Consider the following 27,296-nt stretch of genomic DNA (forward strand, 5'->3'; position numbering starts at 1 on the left):
GGCGTGACTGGCGGGGTCATGACGGGTTGGTGTGCGGGAGGAAGACCGCAAGGCTTGCCGCCGGAGGAGGAAGCCGAGACTCTTCTTCTTATACATGATTCATATATGTTGCCTTGTCATTACATCTCTTCTCCATCTGATCATCATCAAACCTTTTTTGTTTTTTCTTTCTCTTTTTCTTTTGTTTTTTGACTTTATAGAATGGATGAGTAGCACACAATGATACTGGTCAATTTATTTATTTATTTATTGAATATATTAGGTTAGTGTAGAAAACTTTCAAGTATATCATAACTAATGACATTGAATTATTTAAAAGTATTTTCAATTTTATTTCCTAGGTTGATTATGAGGAAGAAAAAAAGAAATAGATAAAAAAAGGAAAACTATATAAGGCAAAGGAATATTATTTGGAAAGTCGAATTTGGAAAATGTGTGTCGGTAAGAAGGTAAGATATGATTTATTTGTTTAGTAGTTAGAGGATTATAATGAAATATTGGTGATGAATTGAGTTTGTTTTCGATGTAAGCGCAATGTAAGACTAACATATCCTTCTTCAGTCGTATGATTCTATAGTTAGATTTTCATCTCGGAAATACGCTCCTCGAACTAGAATGAATCTCATAGTTATATATTTTATTTAATCTCTCTCATTTGATTTTTTATTATTTTTTAAATTCAACACTTCTACATAGGCCTTTTAGTTTATTTGAAATGTTTTATTATCGAGGCTGATCCATATTTCAATTTCATAAACTCGAGATGTTACTATGCAACGAAAGCATATACACGATACACATATACACGACACACGACTATTTTATTTTTTGAAATAAATGGTTAGTATAGGGGTATTTCAAGTATGTCATAAGTTATCTATCACATGATAATTTTAGAATATTTTTAAATTTATTTTCTATATTGATTATGAGTATGAAAAAGAAAATAAATAAATAAAAGATGGAATGAACCATTTAGTTACAAGAAAAGAAAATTATCAAGTGAAAAAAAAATAAAAGAGTATTTGACAAGACTAATTTGGAAAATTCTCTTCTCCATAGGAAAAGAAATAACATATTTGATTATCTTAATATGATTGTATTTTCTTTCTTATTACTTTTCCCCCATCTCAAAAGATTATAATGAGTTAAGTTTGTTTACTATATTATGTATATCATGTGGAAGGTGTCTAAGATCACATATCTTTTTTCTATGATATGATTCTAAAGTCTACAAACCAATGGAGGTTCGAGAGCCCGAGTATTTTATCTTTTCTAGTATCTTTGTAGTTGTTACCCTATTGCTATAAATATAAGAGACTTAACCAAAGCAATACTGTCTCTAATGGTCCTCTAAAACATGAAATTATATTCTTAATAGCATATAATAATGACAATAACAAATTATAATATCTCAATCATCCCGAATCAACTATATAAATCTTTTATCATTATAATAGCACACAATAACAATAATAAGATATTATGTTCTAATTATTTGAGATCAATTATATGAATCTTTTAACACCTTATTTTTAATAACATACTATGCACATAGTTTTTGTTACAAATGCTTCATGAAAACTCACATTTGAGTTCAAAAGTCTACCTTAACATTTCTAATCTTTCTTATGAGCTCCTTTATGAAAGCAAAATTTGAGATTTGGATTTGCTAGCCTTATACTTACATCTGTATCAGAAGAAATAACATTAGATGTGCTATGCTATATCAATAGGGTCTCTCTCTCTCTCTCTCTCTCTCTCTATCAATTCATCTATCTCAATAGTGCTCTATTCTTCTTCACAAGCAATAGGAGGGTTTCAGTGTTTCTACTTTCTAGATAATAGGTGAGATCAAACTACATTATTGTAGCCAAATTAATCTCTGGGTGGAACCAGCTCCTCATAAAAGAGATAACCCAACAAGATGGATCAATGAACTCTCACCATCTTGCCATATGAATCATCTTCTCCCACACCTTGTTAGATGTTATTACTTCACCCCACCTTCTCTGGATTAGGTTTCCATGGATCAATTGGCTTATCATAATGTTACACTATTATTGACTTGTAGTGCATGAAATAGCATATTATTAATTAGCCTTAGCATACAAGAAAAAAAATGGCATGTATATTTTCAACTCTGAATTATTTTATCATGACCCACCCAGTGGATGTCACTATATCACTTCCACTCTCAAGAGAGACAAACAAAAACGACTATTGAATGACTCCAAGAGATATAATAAAAGTGTGCTCATCAACCTTCTTTTTAGTAGATGGGGTGAGGATGACAGCTTACAAAGTTTGCAGAGAAGTGCAATGCCAGGCTGCAAAAGAATCCTAAAAAGTTCTCATTGTTCTTCCACTCCACCATCAACTGCCACAATTGTTTTGGATTTATTTCTTTCTTTACCAAAACTTCCCCATGATAATGCTGAAGAAGCTGGAGATATATTTATACATATATATAACAACATTTCAAGTGATGAAGGATGAAGATTCTAAGAGAAGAATATGCTTCAGAAGTAGGAATCTGCCAGAAATACACTGAGTACAGCAACAACCACATAGCAATGTCCAGTTGACACATTTAAGACAACCACAGTGCTGCAACACATTGACAGAGACAGAGAGACATGACAGAAACCACATCATCTTTTCAGGAAGCTCATGACCTGCTCTTGAATGGGATTGCCCTGATGACTACCTGGTGGTACAAGGCAGCAAGAGCAGCTCCAATGAATGGCCCAACCCAGAATATCCACTGAGGATAAGGAATCATAATTTAGTCAAATAAGTGAAAGATTAAAGAAGATGATGTGAAGGGAGATGAGAGCACTTGATCACTTCCTCCTTAGACTTACATGGTCATCCCAAGCATGGCCCTTGTTGTAGATGATTGCAGCTCCAAGACTCCTGGCAGGATTGATACCAGTGCCAGTGATGGGGATGGTAGCCAGGTGAACCAGGAACACTGCAAAGCCAATAGGCAGCGGAGCAAGGATCTGCACGGATTCACAGGAGTCTTTAGCGCAAAACCTCAAGAACTCTCTTACAGACAGGAAATTGGCAGCCGTGGAGGAATTGTGGAAGTTGATCAACACATTAAGCACAACATCAAGCTCGAACATACAAATTTAGCACAGGAGAGAGAGAGAGAGAGAGATTATTGTTTGAGGGGTGATATAGTCATAAACAAGAACAGCTTACAGGCACATGAGAGTCCCGAGCACTCCTCTTGGCATCAGTGGCAGAGAAGACAGTGTAGACGAGGATGAAGGTGCCCACGATCTCAGCACCCAAGCCATCGCCCTTGGTGTAGCCAGGAGCCACCACGTTTGCCCCACCACCGTTGTTCTCATAGAGCCCCTTTTGGAACCCCTTGACCACACCAGCCCCGCAGATGGCACCCAGGCACTGCATCACCATGTAGAACAGAGCCCTGGTGAGGGAGAGCTTCCTCGCCAGGAACAACCCGAAGGTCACCGCCGGGTTGATATGGCCACCTGACACGGGTCACACAAAACTCGGTTACCGCTGCGAACCGAAGACAAGCTCTTGACACAGAGATCGGGTGCTTCACCTGAGATCCCAGCGGTGCAGTAGACCAGCGCAAAGATCATGCCGCCAAAGGCCCAGGCGATACCCTGGATGCCCACCGTCGAGCACTTGGTGCTGGACTTGACCACCCCCATGACGGTGAGGATGGTGATGTAGAGGAAGAGGAAGGTGGCCACGAACTCCGCTATCCCAGCCCTGTAGAAGGACCAGGAGCTGAGCTCGCCTGGCTCAAACAGTGGCGCCGGTGGTGGCTCCTTGTAGTCCTTGTCCTGGCTCTGCGCGGCTGTCCCTATCGGCTGCCGCTCCGTGAACTTGTTTGCTCCAAGCCTCACATCCTCCTCTTTCCCCTCCATCTCTCTCTCTCTCTCTCTCTCCCCCCTCTCACAGGCACACTGATCTCCAAAGATCTCAACTCAGTCAGTGTTCGTGCCTTGAGGAAGCAGGGAAAGGTAGCATTTTTATAGATAGAGAGAGAAGATAAATGTGTTTTGGGCCTATGATGATGCAAATGCCATACATGCCATATCATGGCACATACAATTATGCACTGATACAGATGGTTCTGGAAATGTCACGAGTTATGGATAGGTGTCGTCGTCTCTTTCTTTGACTCGTTCTGTAGCCATTTCTAACCTTTCACTAATATAAATTTCCTAAGAGAACTAAAGTCACATTAGATAATTAGAGCAATTAATGCACCTATAATTATTATGATTATATAACTATATTTCCACTATTATTAAAATTACACCAAGGTTTTTTTTTATTTAATTTAGAAAATCAACTCTTAGTTTCATAAAAAATAATTAATATATGAGACTTCCATCACTTAAATTAGGGACAAAGGACAGATTAGCTGAAGTATATGGCTAGAATTTAACATACTATGCACCAAAAAATAATACAAACCTACTGCAAGATAATGAAATCAATCTCACCATAATAAAGATACCATATCCACAATGATGGACTATTGCACATTGCACTCATCACATTGAGCCGACCACTCAATCATGGAGTGAGATTGAAGTAGTAGCGTTTGGTAAGTGTCCACATAGATGAACATTGTTTTATATTCTTTCTTTGAAGATGGCGGAGGTGAGTCCAATTGTTTCCTTGTCATTGTGGACTTGGGAAGAGTTTGATGGAGAAAACTGTGTCTGGGGGACATCATCTGATGAGCCGCCCACAGCCGCTCTTCTTCTGCTGGCCACAAGATTTGCTTACTCCACGCCAACCTCATGCGACAAAGGAGATCAAGATTTGGACTCTTGCCTATCAAGCGTTATAGTGTTTTTCCACGTTGGAAAGTACTCAGCTATTATATAAATCATTACTGTATTTTAAGTTTTTTGTTATGGTAATGAAAGATGAGAAATTATTACCTTTTCAATTGTATAAAAAAATATTTTTTAAAAGAGTAATCAAATTAGCGATCGAATTTAATCCCAGACTTCATCGGATCGGTGTTGGATCCAATTAATTTCAACGTGGCTATACGTACGTCTGCCGTCGGCGAGATCCAGTTTGGACGGCGTCCGGCGCGGCTGTCTTCGCCGAGACACCAGACGAGGAGGCAGCCCTTCCCATTGGTCCCTATCGCATTGGCCCCGTGTGGGACCCATTCTGTGGCCCGAAGTGACTGTGGAAGACGGCACCCACGAATTCGACCCCAACCAGCGTCCAGCGAGAGCCCTTCCCATTTGTCCGTATCACATTGGTCCCCGTGTGGACCCATTCTGTGGGCCCGAAGGGATATGCCCGGGACGGTAGAGGACCGTTCGCACCCACGAATCTGACCCCAACCAGCCCCTACAGCACGGCTGTCTTCACCGAGCCACCGAAGTTCCCATTGGTCCGCATCGCATTGGCCCCGTGTGGAACCCATTCTGTGGGCCCCAAACAATATGCTTGGGACGGTAGAGGACTCCCACCCACGAATCTGACCCCAACCGGCCTCCAGCACGGCTGGTCTTCGCCGAGCCACCAAAGGAGGAGGGAGCCCTTCCCATTGGCCCCATGTGGAACCCATTCTGTGGGCCCGAAGTGATATATGCCTGGGACGGTAGAGGACTCCCACGAAGCTGACCCCAACCAGCCTCCAGTAACCAAAGGACGAGGGAGCCCTTCCCATTGGTCTGCATCACATTGGTCCAATGTGGGACCCATTCTGTGGGCCCGAAGTGATATATGCCTGGGACGGTAGAGGACCGCACCCACGAATCTCCGGCGCGGGCTGTCTTCGCCGAGCCACCAGAGGAGGAGGGAGTCCTTCCCATTGGTCCGTACCACATGAGCTGTCGTGAAACTGTCGGTCGCCCGTGGTTTGTTCCTGCGGAAGCCCCGACAGCTTGGGTGTGCAAAACCGATGAGAACTTTGAGGCACGAAGCAAAGACTATACTTTACCTGACTATTTGTCAATGGTCGATACATTACCTTACCGGAACGAAAACTTAATCAGATGCGAAGCAACGAAATCAAACACATCAAACGAAGTTTAAAGCACAGGGAATACATGCGTAGATTTTTACTGAGCAGATGGAGGGATGTGGGGACAAACTCGCTCTGGCTCTCCTTTGGTAAACAAGTTCGTCAGTTCGCCTCTTTTCCACCCCAAAGTCAACAGTGTGCCTGCAGGCAATCGAAGATGGGCATAATGTTCCATCTGATTTCATCAGTGTTTATATTTTTTAGACAATCTTGATCTTGTTAATCTGAGTTTAATGTTATCCTTACCCAATGTGAAGGGCACGATGTACAGTAGTGCTGGTTGACCATGCCCATCCATCAGATTCAAGGCAACATATGTAATCAGGAGACCTGCAAGGCATCATCATCATCACTGAATTGACAGCACAGCAGGAGAATCCAGCTTGGTTGGTTTTACGCCACAAAAGTGAAGATATAGGAGTTCTAAGCAATTAAAAGCATGTCTTTTGAATTCAAAGATAAGGAAGAAGTGGTTGTGCTTTAATAGACTATAGAAAGCAGGATCACACTGCTTAATATGTGCATTTGGCTCATCCTTATAGTTTATTGAATCCAGTCTGGCAAAGTGATGTGTTGGACAAGCATCATACCTGAACCATAAGCCACCATTGACCAGAGAAAGTAACCGGCTTGAAGGTTCTTCCTTGCAGCCCAATCGTACCTGATAACATTTTCAGGAAAAGATAAATTATCGATTTATCAAGAGTAAAAACATGGATTTCGTAAGGAGGATGTAAGGACCGACCTTAATGAAAAGGCAATTAACAGCCCAGGAAGGAGGATATCGCCAAAACCTATAATGCTGTATCCACCCCAGGGATCAAACATGCGTGGGATCTTAAGAAGCATAGGAACACCATCCTCTGCGGTCCTATCCCCTCGAGCGACCTATGAAGAGAAAATTAGTCCTTTATATTTCAGACTGAATCCAACAAAGTGATAATTATGTAATACATACCACAATCATTACGCTTTCATGAAACCACCTTTTTGATACAAAAACCCAAAAGATGTCGTACAGGAAGGCGCAACTAAGGAGAACCATGCCCACCTAATTAACATCAGAAGTTTAGAATGAAAATTTTGTGGCTTATGCAAGTAGATAACCAATGAAATTAGATGATATATGTGGAATCGCAACAACAAAGTAAATTTACAAACGAAATGTCTATGGAAAAGATAATGCAAGTACAATATAATACAATTTGTAAACAGATTTCTATTGCATTGACAATAAGGTATAGTATCATAAGTAAATTTCAGCAAATGTTAATATCACGATTGATAAATGGCGTTCTAGAAAACTAGATCATTTAATGATCACAATTATGCCAAATGAAATAATTTGATGAAATTATGCCCATCTTTTACATTGTTCACAGTAAAAGGTAGCACCTACTATGAAGCATGGAATGATTGTTTCATGTGATGTACGAGAGCACCACAAAGAAAGGTCAGTCAGTTGTAGAAGTGCAACAAAGATATTGAATTGACACTAAAAATGGATGATAAATGACAGTTTATGAAAAGCATGACCCTTGATGGAGAGAAATGGTAAGAAATGATTTCTTCGCAGACTAAAGAATCAATTATATGCTCTGCTTCTGAGCCACTAATGACCACTGACTTCTTACTCGTGCATAAATAAAAAAGCTGCTTTACTGAGAGAAGCTGACGTTTTCTCTTGACTGTCAAATTTCAAAGAAAAAAAAAGAGCAATGTCTTTTTTTGGATCCACAGACAACACATCCATAGACCTTCAAATACAAGGCTAATTCTGCACAGGTTAGATATAAAACATTTCTTAGACCTGTTTAGCACCAGAAAAAGCCAAACATTAACATTGATATGGCAAAATTTTGTATTTAGTAATTGTACTGTAACTGCATCATATTAGCCTCTAAAGATGCAACCCCATGATGTAGCATGAAAAGATATGTGATATAACCCAGTACATATTATGAGAGAACAAGAGATTACTTCACTCTGACATAAAATTATACAGGACAAGATCATCACCGTAGCAAGTGCAACAGTGCCAATGCTGTCAAAAAGTCCAAACTTAGGTTTAAGCTGAATAGTTATCATGCTATACCACTTTCAGACCTAACAACGCCACAACAACCTAACAGATCATTTTAAATCCAATAGCTGTTCTGCCACCTAAAAACCAGAGAGCATGAGCACTAGTTATTACCCACTAAGTAACTTCTGAAAGAATATGATCTTCATTACAATTGACGAAATATTTAAACAACATATCTTCTTCCACAATGCACAGCAACAAGGTAGTAAGTTCTTGATAAATCTTGCACTGTCTAGTGATTTATACAAACATCAATATCCTTTAAGTTCAGATTGCTCCAGACAAACATTTAAACACTGAACTTTTACTTATTAGTTGATGCTTCAAATACTGTCTTGCAGCCAAGTCCATCAAAGTCACCTTTCAAACCGCATTTCTAGTATAAGCATTATTCAACTCATCTCATCAACTCTAAACTACTGCAGCTACTTAGGCACATACTTTTTTGTCGTATTACGATTTTTTCCATCTCACCTTTTCATTGATGGCTTTGGCGGCAGAACAGATCTGTCTAACACAGTCATGGCATATACAACTTTTATTCACCATATCGGGCACAGATAGCCACCGGCAGAATCCAAGAGCCTTGAATCTGATCAACCATAAGGTATCAACCACCAATTTTACTTGTACAAACAGGAAAGTTTAGTTTCATTAACTTGGTTTCATTTTGATGTGGCTGCCTAGATGCAGAAAAGAATAATTACAATAAAATTTGAGAGCTGGTTCCAACAGTGGCAGGTGCACCTTGACAAAAGGTGGACCTATGTTTTAAATGTATCCTTTGTATAAAGCAAGAAGCTTATATCCAAAATTTCTAGTCAGTTATACAGAGATCGCATGATCATAGACAGAAAAAGTTACAATAAAACGACACAAGTTAAATCAATTTCTAGACTATTGATTATGGCCTTGGTATAAATCTTCCTGCAAAATGAAGTGATATAAAGTGTTTTTGATGATATCACAGACATTTAGAAATGGCTTGTAAAAATGTGCCTCGCTCATTATGTCAATTGTTGGACAAAAAATCCAGTCATAGCCTGTAAACCCAGTGCACTCAAATGGGAAGTCTTACCTTAAGATTGGGTACTCGGACAATTTGGAGAACTGTAATAATCAACGCAATGCCCTAAGAAAGAAAACGAAAACGTTAATGCACATTAATTCAAATTCTAACTAAGAAGTACATCAAAAAACCTGTTATTTGCAGGCACCAACGTGAAAGCAGGAACTGACAATGTTAAAAAAAACAAGTATATAAGTTCTTGCCTTCTGAATATGGTAATTAATTGGCTCAACATCATTTATTCAGTATGACTTGCACTGAATGAGTTCAGTCTTGTTCAGTGTAACTGAAGAAAGATTGTAATATTGACAAATGCTAGTACAAAAACAAGAAGTAACCAGAATCAAAGGTATGAACAGAACCCGAATAGGATCTTATTTGCACTGTCCTCTATTCAACATCAAAGGATCCTTGTGAAGTTTCAAGCATTGGATCCCAATAGGATTCAACTTTGCACTACAACTTGCAATTTCAAGGACAAAGAAGAGGCAAGTGATGTGATAATGCCTTCACTTTTGTATGTGTGTGTGCCTTTCTCCCTCCTTTTTTTGGTAGGACAAGGCACCAGATTTAGAAGAATATTTAGGTAGAGAATGTCAAATGTATTAGTGAAGTTTCAGCTTCAACAGGTACCAGCAGCTTAAACACCTAAGCTGTTTGATAAATAATGTTCAAAACAGTTGTCTCAATATTTGAAGGTGTCATCTAGCCTAGCTGGTTAAAACTTTGACAGCTTATCACAGGGTCCTGGCTCGAATTCCGCCCTTGCCACTTACCCTTTGCAAAGAAAAAAAAGAAGAGTTAATATTGGGCATCAACTCCATTTCCTTTTCTTTTCACTGTAAGGTTTGCTGGTTACATGTCTCTTTTCTGCCTTCATATGAAATTGTGATGTTCGTGTTGTTTCCATTTAGTGTATTTCCAAGAACTTTGGTCTTCTGAACTTTATAAGGTGAAGGTCTCAAACTTCTAATGAATCATGGTGCCAGCATATTCAAATTTAATATGACTTGGTCTGTTCTTTTTGTTAACTTAACATCGTAAGCATGCAACAATATGATGCCTGCCTTTGATTTTGTTAAAAGTACTAGATGTTAAACTAAATAAAGCTAAATATGAAACAAGTATCCAGACAGTTGCAAGTTGCATGTGAGTGAAGAAGAAGAGTGATCTCAATTAATATATTGTTTGACTTAATTAAAAATTGTACATCAACACCATGATTAAGCTGAAATTAGTAAATTTACTATCTGCTAAACTTTGCAGATAGAACTAACCACGACCAATTGATTCACAGCTGATAAGATATTTCAACAAGCTAGAAAATCAAATGGTCATGATAATAAACATTATTACATGAACACGATAATAAATATCTTATCACGGCTGATAAGATATTTCAACAAGCTACATTAGAACAACGATCTTGTGCCATATAATCAACAACAGTAGGTTCATACCAGGACATCTTGGCCAATCCAGGCAAAGGATACGCGTCGGTACACAGCCCAAAGGACGGCAAAAGCAACACAAAATGGAGAGACGGCCAGTGTAAGATACGAGACAGCTCCAAAGAAGGGCACTTTGATGAAAGTTTCTCCAGCATGTTTGAACCAACTAGGCCAATCATATGATAGTTAGTAGAGCTTTATAATAAGAACCACAACTTAAATATTCACTGTTGAGAATTAAAGATTTCAAACACTCTTTAGCTTTATAACTAATTAAGAACCACAACAGTAACTGCAGAAAAGTGGGCATGAAAATCTTGTGGTACCGTGATAACATAGCCACCAAGCAAGTTTGTAGGCCCTGAAGAAATAAAAGGAACACAATTAAATTAAATAGAAAACAAGAAACCATGTAAGTAGCCTAAAACATCTGCTGAACATTTTAAGGACAAAGTTGATATACGGTATACTTCTGTTACCAAATGTCTACAGCTTCTACATAATTTTTCTTAAACAGTAACCAATATCGTAAAGACATGAATAGAAGAAGCCACTGGATAAGATAACACCACCAATGCATGTGAAAGACAGTGCATATTGTGTTACAGCAAAATCCAACAACTTTATGTAACTAAAGATTAAATAATAAAGTAAACATCTTCCAGAGTGACTAGAATACAAAAACATTATGCAAACAGGAGAAAGCAAAAAACAGTGTTGAGATTTGTGCTGCTTTTAGAGTGGGTTCAACCACAGGGATCAGACATTATTATTTTTTCATTTGTATAAAGGTCCAACTATTAGTTAAATGGCACAAGCCAGGTCAGGTGTATCAGTCATAAATAAGTCTTCCTAAATTTTAGGTAGGCCAAACTTTTATCCACAAACACATTTATGGTACAAGTAGTTGGATACTGTTGCTTTTAGAAGTCTTGCATTAGAAGAAACAACTATAAAAGAAATAAGGAGCCAAGACATAAGGTAATGGTTTGCACCTCCACTCCACCAATGGCAAATAGAACCACCAAAAGCTCCACAAACCAGAATGACATGAGTTTGTATAGTAAGATCAAGAAACAAGAAGCAATCACAACGAACAAAATTGCTGATGTTGTGTTGATGTCCACCACACCGCCAGAACCAGTAGTTTCCATCTTGAGAAACTCATCTGGTGCATCCTATGAGTAATTAAGTATTATTTTTATCAGTTAAATATAAAATATTTGAGAAGTTCCAAATCTACAAGATGATAAAACACCAAATAATCAAGAACATCAAGAAAAGATACAGACTTTTAACAACTTTTCTTGCTCAATAGATGCTTCTCTAGCACTCCATGCTGACCAATATGAAGCACATAAGATGGTTCCAACTGCCATAAGCCACAGAAAAACCTCTGCTGTGTCTACAAGAGGACGATCTGGGGAGTACAACTGCACAGAAACTGAAGAAGATGTGAACAATTAGGGACTCCTTGAAATTAAAAAAAAAATCCAAAACAGCTACTGCCAAATCAAATGTCAGAAAATGAGATTTTGTATATTACAATGTCTCCAGATGGAACAAAGAGATGGTAAAAATAATTTTACAAAAAACATTATCTCTATATGTCACGGCCTTGCACAGGTGACCAAAAAGGAGTAGAAACAAACAAACATGTGCATCTGTGCCTTGTAAGAGTAGCTGAAGGGGACAGAAAGGCGAGGCACATGCATTACACTCTGAGCAGACATGTACATTCATTGGAGTAAACAACCATGAGAAGAGCTTAAAAAAATACTGGGATTTTGTATCTCATGTTATCAGAAAAACTTACGTGAAGCGCCACTCTTAAGACTTCTCTCCAGACTTACACCTGCATCATGTGGTAGCATAACTGCAGGTATATTTATATCTAAATCCGTCTCATTTCGTTCACAAACCATCTTGTATAGTTCTGCACAGAAAGAGACACATAAAAAACAGAAAGATTTAGAAAAACACTTAAAAGGTGATATTCCATAAAGATGTAATGAGCCTTATCTAGCATGCATATGGATCTATCCTTACGATGCCATGATAAAGAATATAAGAGTCAGATAAAGAAAGCAAAAAGATTGATGAATCAAGTATATCTTTGTACTGTAAAGAATAATTTGAAAGTTCTTATTACCAAGTTGGTATAATCATTAGAACAAAAGGAACGTTGGCAAAATGGATCGCTCATGGATGTAAGCAATACCAAGTGCAGACTTCCTCTGTTTTGGCAGTTCTAGCCACAGTTCAAATTCAAACTTATCAATCTATTTCTATATATCACAAAAATTAAGAACTTGTTTCTTTTAGCTTTGCTAATGACTCAGAAAACAAGGCCCATGTAGCATTGACAAAATGAAAGTTGTTGATTAACATGTAACCTCCAAGTAGGTGAATCTATGTTCTATAATGTGCATGACTGGGATTGCATCTCCCTATGAAGGCCAAGTTTAGGAATCCCCAGTCAAGGTTTTAGCCTTTAAATAATACTAGTTTGGACGCCCTATTGGTTTGGTTAGCGACTGAGACACCAGTAACTGACCAGTACTACCTGACATTTAAGAAGGTTAAGAGAAGGAAAAAGAGTGGTATGCCAAGTGACACTGAGTGGTATGGTCCATCATCGGTGCTTGGTCGAACTGGTAAACAATGATCAGTATGTAATGTTCTATCAATATTTGGAAGTTGAAACCATGTTCTCCAGCTTGTCTCACAAGTATAGATAGAAGGGATTCACTTAAACAACTACAAGATGGTGGCTTATGGAAGGCATCTATTTGGGTCTTACTTTAAACATGATGAGGAAAATAAATGGAGATATTCATAAAGAGAAACTATGAACCAAAATGAAGGTGAAAGACTAGAAGAAGAATACCATAAGGAGTTGATGAGCATAAAAGTTTCACACAGGAAATGGAATGACTATGTAACTGAAATAGAACAGATTGCTAAAAGATAACAGAGTCCCCTGACTTGTCTCTTCACATCTTATTTATTAGACCACTAAATTAATGGCAAAAACAGCAATGTCGAGAATAGGAAAGGCGACCTTTACGGTTATTTATGATCAATAAAGCAGAAGCACCAGCAGCTTCAGCAACCTTTGCCTTTGTTGTAAATTTGCACCTTCCACGATGCACCAAAAGAATGTCTCCAGCAATCTAACATGAGAAACAAACAAATAATAGCTGCAATAGAGATGAAGCTTGCTAAGTGTATGAACAACTTCAAATATGACTGAATAACAAACCTTTTCTTTAGGTGCAGTGCAGCAATCAGACGGATCCGAAAGAGAGAGGGGAGTCCGGCTTGCGTATTTCTCCTTAGTCTGTATAGTTGTGCCAAATCGAGCACCAACTCCAACAAACTCACTATCTTCTTCGTTGTTAATCCAAGTTTGCACTTTTACCTAACCAGAAGCCGACAACCAATGGTAAATTAAAATACAAAAACAGAATCTAAATTTTATAAAGTACACGCTGATCATTAATAAGAGGAATTATTTTGTATTTTGGGACTAAGAACTAAAACTGAAATAATACATCGAGGGGATAAAACATGGCAAAAAATTAGTTAGAGATGCAAAAGGCGACATCATAAATGAAAGAGACAAAAAAAAAATCTAGAATTTAGTTATAAATGCAAAAAACTTAAGAAATGAGCCTCCTTGAGCTCATGATTTAGTAAATACGAAAAGCCACCTCTTTCAGTAGCAGATTATTAACTATGTTGTTTTGTTTCAATTATAATGCCAACAATACGTGAAAGATTCCCTATTTCTCCCCTTTTTGTTTTTCCATTTTCAAGCGGTCTCTTTTCATGTCAAACATGCCAAGCTGCTATTCTCGTCATTCTCAACCATATGTCTCACTTCTTTTCGGACTAGCCAACCAAAGCAAGAAACTAACCCCAATTCAAGGGAAGATGGGTTGCTTACTGATGCCCTTTTGTGTTCCGCAAGGGCCTCAGAACCACAATGCAATCTTTCTAACACACAAATCAAGGACAAAGTAGAAGGCCTACAACACCCCGCCTCTAATATCGACCTCAGGTAACAAAAAACGTCACATTGTCCACCAGCATTGTAAGAACCAAGAGTCCCTCAGATCAAGAACGGAGGAACCAGAAGGGAATCCTCACCAAAATGAAGTGATTGGAGCATCCCGGCAACTTCGGGGCCTTGTCGTCCTCGTGCACGATGTCGCCGGCGTACGTCAGTCCGGGGATGAGCCACAGCAGCATCAAAGCCCTCAGAGCCCTGCTCCGATCCATCACCCTAGTCTTAGCTCACCGAGAACGAGAGAAGCGGAAGGAGGAGATTTCAATGGACGGTAATCGGGGGAAGCATGGAAAACGGGTGAGAGGAGTAGAAGAAGGAAGAAGGAAGAGGTAGATCGCCACTGCTGCTTTCGTGTATTATTGTGTACTACTACCCACCAAAGGCGCGTCGTCCGTCCACTTCGTTGCGCTCACTGCGGCTGGTCCACCGTCCGTGCGGTTTGGCGGTGAGGCAAGAGGAAGATGCTTCGAGATTCGTGCTCAAGTGAATCTTGACAAGGATCAACGGTTTACGATTTCCCCGCACCGTGCGCGACGGCACATGGAAGGACGGTTGCGTGCGCCCCTCGGGCCGGGGGAACCGACGGTGGCGGCCGATACGGCGGAACACCGTTGCGGGGTTTCGCTCTGCTGTTTCCGTTGACAGTTTGCCGTCCCCCATTTACCTCAATAATTAATTATCTATAACATTTCGATTTTTATATTTTTAAATTATATTAAATTTTTATACTTAAAAATATATATTTATATTAATATTGTTAAAAAAAATACCATGCTCACTAACAAATCAAAATGAGGTAAAATCAATACATAAATCCTATGATATTTCCAACAATATAAAAATAAATTATAGTAAATGTTTTACTTTTATAATTATAAGAATCTCAATATAATTTTTAAAAATATAAATATTGAGATACTAAAAATAACTAATTATCTATAATTAACGACTCGTTATATTATTCATTCAATAAAATTTGTTTAATTACTAATTTAAAAAAAATCAGAATTTAAGTACTTAACATATCATATTCTTCTCATTAATTATTTTACTTATCATCAATATTAGGTTTTTTTTTCTTTTTCAAGATTCCTACCACTGTACGCTTTGACATCGAAATAATTTTTTAAGAATTATATTAAAAATAAAATGAGGAATGAAAATTTGAATCCAATAAGGTTACAATGCAAGGAAAATTCAAGCAGTCACCCCTGAAATCTTTCTGGGTCATCCGATCCAACTTTATCTTATGCTTACCCCATGAAAGTTCACCGGTCTCTCTCCCTGCTTGCTTCAGCTCGTAGCACTTCTCGGCATTCAACTCTGTCGTCAAATAGCTTCTTTGTATCACCTTCAATTTGATATGTCTCATGGCCTTTGCCAGCAACAACCTGCAGCATCACTTAGACAAGAGAAAGTGTGTGATTTAAGAATACTGTGAAGAAGAATCAGAATAAGAGTTACAATGGCGTCTCCTTCCTTCCCCATGGCAAAGGTTGCTCGCAGAGCAAGTCTTCTGTCACCATTTACTGATAGTGTACAGCCATTTGGGAGCTTTTGATGGCTATTACTTCCACCATGCAGTGAGCAGAACTCTTCCATTGTGTATCCAACACCAGCTAACATATCATCCAATATTTTCACTATAATTTAGAGGTCACTCCATTGCATTAACAACATGGCCAGACTAATTGGTGTATGGTATAGAGAACACATACTTGGATCTTCATTCCTTGGATTGTCTGATGTCAGAATAACCACGCCACTTTTATCAGCTGCAATTTTTGTCATCGGCGGCCTCTTCCTCCGATCTCTTTCTCCGCCACATCCAAAGACTAGAAGCGAAACATTAGCTATCAGCATGCATCGAATCACCCTACAACTACCAGTATTGCTAGGATAAAAGTATGGTTAGCCGCTTTTCTGATCTTTAACTTCCTTCTTGTGAAAATACACTTATGAATTGTGTTTCGGATTCCCAACATAAAAAAGACACACCAAAGTGCTGAACTTGAGATGTTGCAACTATAGAAGAACTTTAGTGCCAATCTTCGTATGCTCAAATGCTACGTGAGAGTTTTGAGCAGTTTTTTCTGAAAGTACACAGACAGCATTTGATGGAATTATCATAAAATTGGAAGTCAGCTGATTGAGATAAAAGTCATGTAAAGCTCTACATTACCATCTTATCTCACTGATACATATAATAATATACTTGTACATTGGTATTGTTTAGGACCTAGCAAAAATGCTATGCAATTGAGACCTCTCTTTAGCACATATAGGGAAGAAAATATTAGAATCTAAACCAAGCAATTAAGTTTTCGACGATCAATTACCGAGCACTGAATTAGGTAAGTTGAAATTTTCATTCAGTATGATAATCTGCAGAATGTGCTGAAAGTAAAGCATGAATTGGTATACCAGTGATGACTCTTCGTGGTTCGAGTTCTCGGACAGCATCCAGAAGTCTACACACAGCATCGGGTGTGTGTGCATAGTCTACAACCACGGCGAAAGGCTGTCCCTCGTCAATTAACTCAAACCTGCCGGCAACCCCTTTCACCGCCTCGATTCCCCTCACGATGTTCTCCAGCTTCAGGCCGACGGCAATCCCAACAGCAACGGCTGCGAGGATGTTGTAGATGTTATACCTCCCAAGCATCCCTGAGTTGATCTCCAGTGCCCCCATTGGCGTGCTCACCCAAACCTCAGTCTTGAACAATGAAAGCTCGGACTTTAGAGGGTAGACGTTGGCGTTCTTGTTCTGCATTCCAAATGTAACGAGTGGAACATCTGCATTCCCTTGATCGATGAAGTATGGAGCATTTGGGTCATCGATGTTCACAACCTTCCTGTGCCTATAAATATATATATATATACATGTATACATATATATATATATACATACATGTATACATATATATACATGTATGTATATATATATATATATATGTATACATGTATATATATATATATATGTATGTATATGTATATATATGTATATATATACACGTATACATGTATATATATGTATATATGTATATGCATATATGTATACATATATACATATACATATATACATATATATACATATACGTATATATATACAATCAAATATAAATATATATTTAAATAATTATAAATTTTAGACATTATAATTTTATATTAACCCTCTCATATAATTTTATATTAATAGGTGTTCAACTTTGATAGGAAATCTAATGTCAGCTATGGTTGTCACATGTGATCTAAATCATCATTCATCATATATAAAGATTCAAAAGAGAAAACATAAACTTACCGTGCATCATGGAAGAAAGATAATTATAAACTTTCTTCTCTCCCTTTATCATAAAGAAGATAATCTTAAACTCCTTTCTCTTCTTTTATGACAATGAAAATTTTTTTCCCTTCCTTCGAGATATAAAAACACATTCTAAACAAGGAAATGGGGGAAAGACACTCTTTTCTTGAACTACTCGAGGCTACATTTAGGGATCTCGGATTAGAAACTCGAGCGTCAGAGTGATCAGGTCCGAAAAACTCCCCTGACTCTAATCTTCGTGTAAATAACACATTGGGAGCATAAGACATTCATCTCGGACCCACCTAAGATTTACTTTGGAGTCATCTCGGATATGCTTCGGATAATCTTGCATATACAAGTTTGGACCATATTAAGCTGATCAAGACGTCAATAATTTTTTTCTTGACACAAGTCAAAGAAAAAGCAATATTATATTTGTGGTCGAATCAGCTTGTTAAAGTGATACATTAATTACGACACAAGAATAGATGTATCCATCTATAGTAATTTATATTTAGATATTTTAGATCATGAGGTTTACGTTTTCAATCGTTCATCCTAACCTAAATAGTATATCTTTAAAATTAATTTTTGATTTAAAGTGTACAATGGAACTAAAGATCTCTTTTAGGTAATTAGTTGGAAGGTAATTTATTTTATATATAATATTATATTTTTTTCTATTAAAATTTATGATTTTAGATATCTCACTAAAAATACAGTTCACTATACATGCATGACATGCAAATGCATATAATGACTATAAATACAAAGGTGACTTATGCCCTACATCTTATAGGCAAAAATTCCTCTCTCTCTCTCTATCTCTCTCTCTTCATGTATGAGTGTGATTGGGGATATATATTATTTTTTGATATGAGGTCCATGTTAGAAAAAAAATAGAAAAGAAATTACTGAAGAAGCTTGATTGTATTCACTTGTCCCTCTCCTATTTATACAGGTTAGGAGGGAGAATTTTTCTTAACAGAGTAAAGAGATTTCCTCGTATAGTTGAGGAAATCTTATTTGCTATTATGCCCCCGCAAGATGGTGCTCCTATCAAGAACACCAATCTTGGATCGATATAATGCAAAAAGGTGACGAGCGAGAGGCTTCATGATTGAGTCAGCTAACTGATCAACCGAATAGACATGAGAAACTCGTAGTTGATGACGGACAACTTGATCTTGTATAAAATGGAAGTCGATAGCAATATATTTCATGCGGGAGTGGAACATCGGATTAGCGCATAAATAAATAGCTCCGACATTGTCATAATATATTGTAGGAGTGGAGTTGATGTTGAGTTCTTTGAGCAGATTTGTGACCCAATTGAGTTTTGCAATGGCAGTAGCGATGGCACGGTATTCAGCTTCAGTTGTAGACCGTGCGACTGTCTTTTGCTTCTTAGAACTCCAACTGATTGGATTAGCGTCAAGAAAGACAATATACCCCAATGTGGATATTCGATCATCAAAGTTGCCTGCCCAATCAGCATCGATAAAAGCATGAAGCTGAAGTGGAGAGTATTTACGAAGAAAGACACCATGATTGAGAGTCCCCTTAAGATATCGTAGGACTCGTTTGATTGTAGACCAATGCATAGTAGACGACCTCTACATAAACTGTGATAATTTATTGACTGCAAATGAGATATCAGGATAGGTGAGAGCTAAGTACTATAGGGAATCAATGACTTATCAATATTGAGTGGGTTCCGTAGCAGGACTTCCATTAGATAATTTAAGAGAGCCACTAGCAGATAGAGGAGTTGTAACCACATTTGCATCTTGCATGTTTGTTTTGGATAATAAATCTTGAATGTACTTTCTTTGTGACAGAAAGAGACCGAAAGATGTGAATGTAGCCTCTACACCCAGAAAGTAGTTCAGGGGTCCTAGATCTTTGAACGAGAATTGTTTTGCCAACTGTTTGATGAATGCTTGGATTTCTACGGGGTTGTTGCCTGTGACAATGATGTCATCCACATAGACCAGAATATATATTGTGTCGCTATGATATTGTCTCAAAAATAATGAGAAATTATATTTGGAGTTGAGAAAGCCAACTGAAGTCATAAAAGAGCCAAGTTTAGTGTACCAAGCTCTTGGAGCCCGACGAAGTCCATAAATAACTTTTCAAAGTTTGCAGATATGCCTTGGACACTGAGGATGAGTAAAACTAGGAGGTTGTTGCATAAAAACATCTTCAGTTAGAGTCCATTGTAAAAAGGTATTATTAACATCCAATTAGCGTAATTGCCAGCCCTTAGTGGTGGCGAGACTCAGGATAAGTATGATTATAGTGGGCTTAACAACGAGACTAAATGTCTTAGTGAAATCAACTCCAAGTCTTTGATGAAACCCTTTGGTGATGAGGCGTGCCTTATATCGGGCAATAGTGTCATCGGGGTTCCGCTTAACTCGAAAAATCCACTTACACCCGATGATGTTTTGTATATGATGAAAGGGTACTAGATCCTATGTTGAGTTATGGAGGTGGGTATTATATTCCTCACATATGGTGGTACACCAATGCAGAGATTTTTGGGCTTGAGTGAAGGTGGTGGGTTCAACGGTAGTGGATGAGGAATCCACGATAGCATAAAGATCAAGGACTTGACGTAGTTTAAAAATACCACTCTTAGAGCGTGCGGTCATAAGATGGTTGGAGACTACGGGACCATGAGGTTGTGTTATTAGAAGAAGCGGTTGAGAGTCATTGACACAGGCCGGGTCAGATGGAGGTACGTCAAGGTCACTTGGCCGAGAAGCAGGTAAAGATAACGATTGTGATCCTGAACCAAGTACCCCAATAGTCAAAGAAGAGAGAAGTGGAGTAGGAATGGGCAATTGCTGAACCGGAGGAGTGGAATAGTGTGGATCATGAGAGGACGAACTGGATGATATCATGAGAGGCTTGTCCAGTTGGATCGGAGGTATACCCCAATGAGAAATGGTTAATGAGGTGGTCAGCATGGTAGGAGAGGTATGGTTTTGAAAAGAAAAGACAGAGTCAACAAAAATAACGTGACAAGACATAAAAATTTTGTGAGTGTGGAGATTATAGCAGCGTAAAGCATTATGTTCAAAAGAGTAACCTATAAAAATGCAAGGATTAGATCGTGATATTCACTTGTGAGAGGCATAGGGATGCGACCATAGATATCATAGATAACCAAATACTCTGAGTTTATGAAGGTTTAGGGGTTTGTGAAATAGTGAGTAAAAGGAGGATTGGTATTGTAGGACTGGCGTAGACATTCTATTAATAAGGTAGACGACAGTTTGAAAGGCTGTCGTCCAAAAGTTTAAAGGTATGAAGGCCCGATAGAGAAGTGTGAGTCCAGTTTCTACTATATGCTGATGTTTGCGTTCGGCGGAGCCAACAAGTTGAGGAGTATACGGGGGAGACTTGAGGTGTTGGATACCACAAGTTGAGAGATAGGACGTCAGGGCTTGATATTCACCGCCACCATCAGAGTAAAACGTTTTGATGGTAGACTGAAAGTGGTTTTCGACCAACTTTTGAAAAGTGAGAAAGACGATCGAAATGTCAGATTTATAGTGAAGAGGATATAACCATGTGTACTTAGTGAAGTGATCTACAAAAATGACATAAAATCTGAATTTATCAAAAAATAGGATTGGGACAGGGCCCCAAAAATCTATATAAATAATGAGAAACTAGAAAGTAATTTGTGCTGAATAAGGAATGAGGGGACTAAAACGACGATACCACATATTAACTAGAGCCGTAACGGAAGAATGAATAGTGGGCTGGGTTATTCGTGGAGCTGACGGCCATTTGTAAATGTTTTCTCTATTCGGGCCCTCGACCAAGGATGCCCTCGTGCTCAAGTCCTTAACAAGAAAGGAATCAGGAAAGAATTCAATGGAAATATTGTTATTTTTACAAAATTAAGAAACAAAAATGAGGTTGCATTTAATATTAGGGGCACATAAAATATCATCGAGTGTAAATATAGTAGTATCAGAAGTAAGCATTGTGGAACCAGTATGAGTTATAGGAAGGTCGTTGCCGTCACCGATGATGATATCTTCATCGCCACTATAGGGATTATGGAGATAAATTCTAAAGATCAGAGGTAATGTAATGGAAGGCGCTAGAGTCTACAATCCTATTGGGCTGGCTAGTCATTGGGGTAGTGAGGAGATTTGCCTGAGGCTAGTGTAACGGAACAGGAAGGCGGGGTTGAGACCGACATATTTTAGTGGAGTGTCCGATTTTATCACATAGTTAGCAAACAATCCGTCGTTATTGGCTTGAAGGGGTAGGATGCCAAGGTGGACGAGTATTGGAGTTGCCACTTTGCGAGAAGTTAGGAGGATAAGGGGGGTGCCCAAATTACAATCTCCAATTCCTTGTAGTTGTCTCCAAGACCATTTAGGGTATGAATGATGATCTCCTCGTCACATAGGGAATGACCTATCAAAGCCAAGTCATCGATGATAACTTTGATGTTTTGTAGATAATCAGTGATAGTACTTTCCTCTTGTTTGGTCACCATCAGCTTGGATAGAAGATTGAGCTTGCGAGTACGCGAATGATTCGCTAAGATTATTTGCAGTTTAGACCACGCATCGACAGTAGTCACACATGCAGAAATCAATGAAGTGACGAATCTAACAACTGAGGCTTGAATAGCTTGGAGGATGAGACGATCTTGACGCAAGCATAGTTTGTGAGCTAGATTAGGTTCTTCGAGAATGTTGAGCATGACTGGCGGACAACTGAAGGAATTGTCTATGTAACCTAGCAAGTCGTATCCAAATAAGAGATTAGAAAATTAAGCTCGCCAAGATGCATAGTAGCTACCCTTTGATAATTTGAAAGGGATTAGTGTGGTAGTATTTGCTAGTCATAGGTGCCCAACAAGCCAATCACGTGAGTGATGGCACGTGTGACTTGATACATAATCTTTTTGCTTATTATATTTTGGCGTATATCACTTTATAACTATTGCATAAATGCATATATATATTGTGATGTCCTTGGATTTGTGCAATGAGAATCGGATCGTGATGAGATCACGATAATGAGATCGATTCACCTTTAAACACATATCCTAAATAATCCCGGTCATAGGTTACTCGAGAGGGACATCGTGATAACTGGATAGACTGGTGTGTTGTATACCCGTCCATATGATGGATGCAGCTGGTCTCATAGCTGCTCGTGTAGGGACACTAGGGATACAGTACAGGTGCTCATTGGAGAATGAGTTCACTGATTGATCCGCTTACGGAATGCTGGATGGTTGATGATGCCTTATTGTCAGACAGCGATTCCGTAGTCCAAGTGGTGTATCTGGTCCTTAGACTTGAGACACCAAGGATGTCCTGTATGAGTGCTCCACTCTTTGATACCAGACTTATAGGTTTGGCTGTCCCCAGATCTAGTACAGCTGGTCATTGGGAGTGGTAGTCGACCTTACGAGGGCTATTGAGTGTCAATAGAGGATCATCCACTCTCGGCGTCATGAGAGGAATATCCTATGTGTTCTTGCTCAGACAAATCCCTGGCCAGGGTCATTCGGGTTGAGAGAGAAAGAGTTCTCCGGGAGAATCCGATTAGAGCGAGACTCGAGTAGAAACCGTATGGGTCTGACAGCACCATGCTCGATATACGGTCTCTGGGATATTAGATGGATGAGGGACTATAGGTACATGGTAACTGAGGACAGACAGGTCCAATGGATTGGATTCCCCTGTATCGTCTGGGGACTACGGCGTAGTGGCCTAGTACGTCTGTAGTCGATGAGTCAAGTGAATTATTACAGAGATAATAATTCACTCAGTCAGAAGGAGTTCTGACAGGTATGACTCACGGCCAGCTCGATATTGGGCCTAGAGGGTCACACACATATGGTAGGCATTGCGATGAGTAGAGGTTCGGATCTGAGATATCCGACGGAGCCCTTGTCTTATTGGATGCAGATCCAATACCCACTAGGGAAGGACTTATTAGGGTTTGACACGGGATCTCTATAAATAGGAGGGATTCACAGCCTCATAGGCTAGAGTCTTTGCTTGCCTTTCCTATTCTCCTCTCCCTCTCCACCTCAGAGTAGGCCTAGAGTTTTGAGGAGCATCGTCGCAACTCTACTGTGTGGATCACCGCTAGAGAGGAGGACGCTTGACCTCCTTCACCCTCTCCTAAGGATCTGCAAGGAAACACCTCCTTCACCCTCTCCTAAGGATCTGCAAGGAAACAGGGATATACGATCTCCCTAGGTAACACAATCTCTATACGCAGTTTTGTGTTTTGCGGATTTTTGCGCACCAATCTTCGCACGACGACGAACATCTTTTTGGGAATCGGGGATTTTTGTTTTCTTGTTCTTCCGCTGCGCATATGATGTCGCCCCCAATGATTTCCCAACAGTGGTATCAGAGCCAGGTTGTTCGTGCGAATGATCGGTTTTGAACTGCGTGTGTTGTGTTTAGGAAGAATTTTGACGTCAAAATCGTTGACGCAAAAACAAGGAAGGGCAGCAACAGTTGCTGCCCTCGATCTGCGTGCATGAAGCGCAGCCGAAGGCGGGCAGCACAGGGGCTGCGTCTGCGGTAGCCGGTCGGCGGCCTGCTTGCAGCAGGCTTGCTGCCGGCGGGGCTGGCAACCCACGGGCAGAGGCGCCGCAGGGCAGCGGCGCCTGCCGCCGAAAGGAAGCGGCGCCTGCCGCCGCTGCTCCCGCGGGCGAAACCCCCCCACAGGGGCGGCCGCCCGGCGGTACAACACCGCCTGCGGAGGCAGCGGCGCCCGAAGGGGGCGCCCACCCGCAGCGGCATCGCCGCCAGCGGGCGTGCCGCCTGCAGGCGAGGGCAGTGCCCTCGCCCCGCCGCACAGGCCGCCGCCGGCAGGGTGGCGGCGGCGGCAGCAGCGAAAAGGGGAAAGGGTATTAGGGTTTTCTGGGCAAAAGACAGTTTTGCCCCTCGAAATTTGAGAAATTCCAGTTTCTGTCTTTTGTCCAAATTACGAAAATACCCTAAGGAATTGACAAATTCCCTACATATCCTTGATTTCAGAAAATAATAATTAATTAAAAGGTTTAGTTGATTATTATTTTTATTATTATCTAGTAGTCCTACATGATGATGATTATTTATACATGTGATGTATGATGTGTGGACAGATGATCATGGACCGTGTGATGTGTGTACTTATGATTATTATTATTGAGGTCTGCGAACCTCCATTATATTTCTCGTTTATTGTCGGGCCTGCGTGCCTATGATTAAGTTGTAATCACATGAGGAGGTGCAGCGGGAGCGTGGATGCGATAGCGGGACCCACGAGACGGACGATCGTGATGCATGGAGATGCATCAAGATGTCGACGAAACCGACGAGGACGAGATGGACGATCACAGGGCATGAAGATGCACCGTTGCACACATAGATCTTGATGTGAGTGATTAGGCCTACTGGCTCGGGCCTAATCATATTAGGTTGTGGTCCATGATCATCTGGTGTGATTGCTTATACACATACTAGATATGTATATATATTTGCATGCGATGTAGATATATATTAAATATGTATATGTGTGACATGTCATATTAGGAGACCAAATTATAGAAACATCTCTCAATAATATTAAGTCGGTAAACGTGAGGCAATTAGATTGACCCACGTGGCCTTCCATCGTTATGAGTAGGAACCGAATCCCGGTGTAGGTTGAGTTGGTCGAGTCCCTCGAGACTCACCTATATCGCGATTCGCTATCTTGCTTACGACATAGAGATGTCACCGGTGACCTGAGGACATGGTATGCTTGGTCGAGTCCCTCGAGGGTATATCATCAAATCAGACTCATCTTGTAACGAAGGTGTTGACTTAACCGAGCATCATGGTTGGTCGAGTCCCTCGAGGCCATGGTGATTCGGAGGCCGAACAGGACGGGAATCACAAGGAGTTGTGATCGGCAAGAGTTGCCTACCTTTTAGGCTTAGTGTGATTGGTCGAGTCCCTCGAGGTTACACTAAGACGCTGATTGGATCCTGATCCCCACTAGAAGTCTGCCGGAGACTTCCGTTTCACGTGTTGAGGGTGTCGCGTGACTCGTTAGTAAAATAGTGGGAGCATATTAAGATAGAAGTCCATATCTTGATAGTTTATTTCTTGCAAAATCTGCATGTTATTCATTTCTGCTACATCTTTATTTTCAGAAAATGTCGCTTTCAAATCCCTTACGTGGCATACTTGATGTCAACCGCCTCACTGGTCCAAATTATACGGATTGGCTCCGTAACTTGAGAATTGTTCTCACAGCGGAGAAAATCGTGTACGTCCTTGATACAGTGATGCCTACGCCCGAAGAAGGGGCAAACGAGGATGAGATCGCTCGCTACGTGAAGTAAATTGATGACTCCACTCTTGCTCAGTGTTATATGTTAGGCTCTATGACTCCTGAGTTATAGAGACAACATGAAAAGATAGATGCCAGATCCATTCTCCTACATGTCCGCAAATTGTTTGAGGAACAGGGAAGGACTCAGCGATATGAGATATCTAAAAGCCTCTTCCGCGCTAGGATGACTGAGGGGACACCGGTTCAGAACCATGTCCTAAATATGATTGAGTGGATAGAGAAACTCACAGGTCTAGGAATGGTCCTAGAGGATAATTTGTGTGTGGACATTGTGCTTCAGTCCCTACCAGATTCCTTTTCACAGTTCATAATGAATTTTAATATGAACAAGCTTGAGGTGACTCTCCCAGAGCTCCTCAATATGTTGAGGGAGGCAAAGAGTACTATTAAGAAAGAGAAGCCAGTTCTCTACACTGGTGAGACTAGAAAGAAAAGGAAAGCAGAAAGGTCCCTTAAGAAGGGAAAGGGCAAGGGCAGACCAGGTAAAGCAAAGGTTGCTAAGAAAGACCCAGTAAAGGACAAAGGCCAATGCTTCCACTGTGGTAAAGATGAGCACTGGAAGAGGAACTGCAAAGAGTACCTTGCAGAAAGGGTGAAACAAGAAGCTTGGTGAAGCTTCAGGTATATTCATAATCAATCTCCAATTGTTAGATTTTTGTGATAGTGCATTGGTATTGGATACCAATATTGCTTATCACATCTACAATTTATTGTAAATTCTAGCAAAGCCGAGGGGAGATTGACGAGAGGAATATTGCATAAAGGTTTGTTTATGCAAGATACTACTCCACATATCATGAATGTAAGTGTTTAAGAGGAAACGAGAGGAGGTGAACAGTGCATACCTGTGGCATTG

At 39.8% G+C, this 27,296-nt stretch overlaps 3 protein-coding genes across 3 annotated transcripts; all 3 read right to left on the reverse strand.

Moving 5' to 3' along the window:
* Window positions 1-2,432: 2,432 nt before the first annotated feature.
* LOC135595348 (aquaporin PIP1-2) lies at window positions 2,433-4,025 on the reverse strand. Its single transcript, XM_065086159.1, has 4 exons — window positions 3,587-4,025; window positions 3,214-3,509; window positions 2,868-3,008; window positions 2,433-2,767 (listed from the first exon to the last, which is right to left on the reverse strand). Exons 1-4 carry the CDS (start codon window positions 3,915-3,917, stop codon window positions 2,672-2,674), a joined length of 864 nt encoding a protein of 287 aa, XP_064942231.1. The 5' UTR covers window positions 3,918-4,025; the 3' UTR covers window positions 2,433-2,671.
* Window positions 4,026-5,951: 1,926 nt separating this feature from the next.
* Window positions 5,952-15,120, reverse strand: LOC104000198 (signal peptide peptidase-like 5). Its single transcript, XM_009422185.3, has 14 exons — window positions 14,817-15,120; window positions 13,927-14,085; window positions 13,726-13,837; window positions 12,478-12,597; window positions 11,954-12,105; window positions 11,657-11,839; window positions 10,988-11,022; window positions 10,671-10,827; window positions 9,220-9,273; window positions 7,014-7,106; window positions 6,801-6,943; window positions 6,646-6,716; window positions 6,302-6,385; window positions 5,952-6,196 (listed from the first exon to the last, which is right to left on the reverse strand). Exons 1-14 carry the CDS (start codon window positions 14,946-14,948, stop codon window positions 6,093-6,095), a joined length of 1,599 nt encoding a protein of 532 aa, XP_009420460.2. The 5' UTR covers window positions 14,949-15,120; the 3' UTR covers window positions 5,952-6,092.
* An 884-nt stretch (window positions 15,121-16,004) lies between these two features.
* On the reverse strand, window positions 16,005-17,629 carry LOC104000211 (UDP-N-acetylmuramoyl-L-alanyl-D-glutamate--2,6-diaminopimelate ligase MurE homolog, chloroplastic-like). Its single transcript, XM_065085256.1, has 4 exons — window positions 17,161-17,629; window positions 16,455-16,571; window positions 16,201-16,379; window positions 16,005-16,127 (listed from the first exon to the last, which is right to left on the reverse strand). Exons 1-4 carry the CDS (start codon window positions 17,627-17,629, stop codon window positions 16,005-16,007), a joined length of 888 nt encoding a protein of 295 aa, XP_064941328.1.
* Window positions 17,630-27,296: the final 9,667 nt, after the last annotated feature.

This window comes from Musa acuminata, chromosome BXJ1-10 (assembly GCF_036884655.1).
Source record: "Musa acuminata AAA Group cultivar baxijiao chromosome BXJ1-10, Cavendish_Baxijiao_AAA, whole genome shotgun sequence".
Lineage (NCBI taxonomy): Eukaryota > Viridiplantae > Streptophyta > Magnoliopsida > Zingiberales > Musaceae > Musa > Musa acuminata.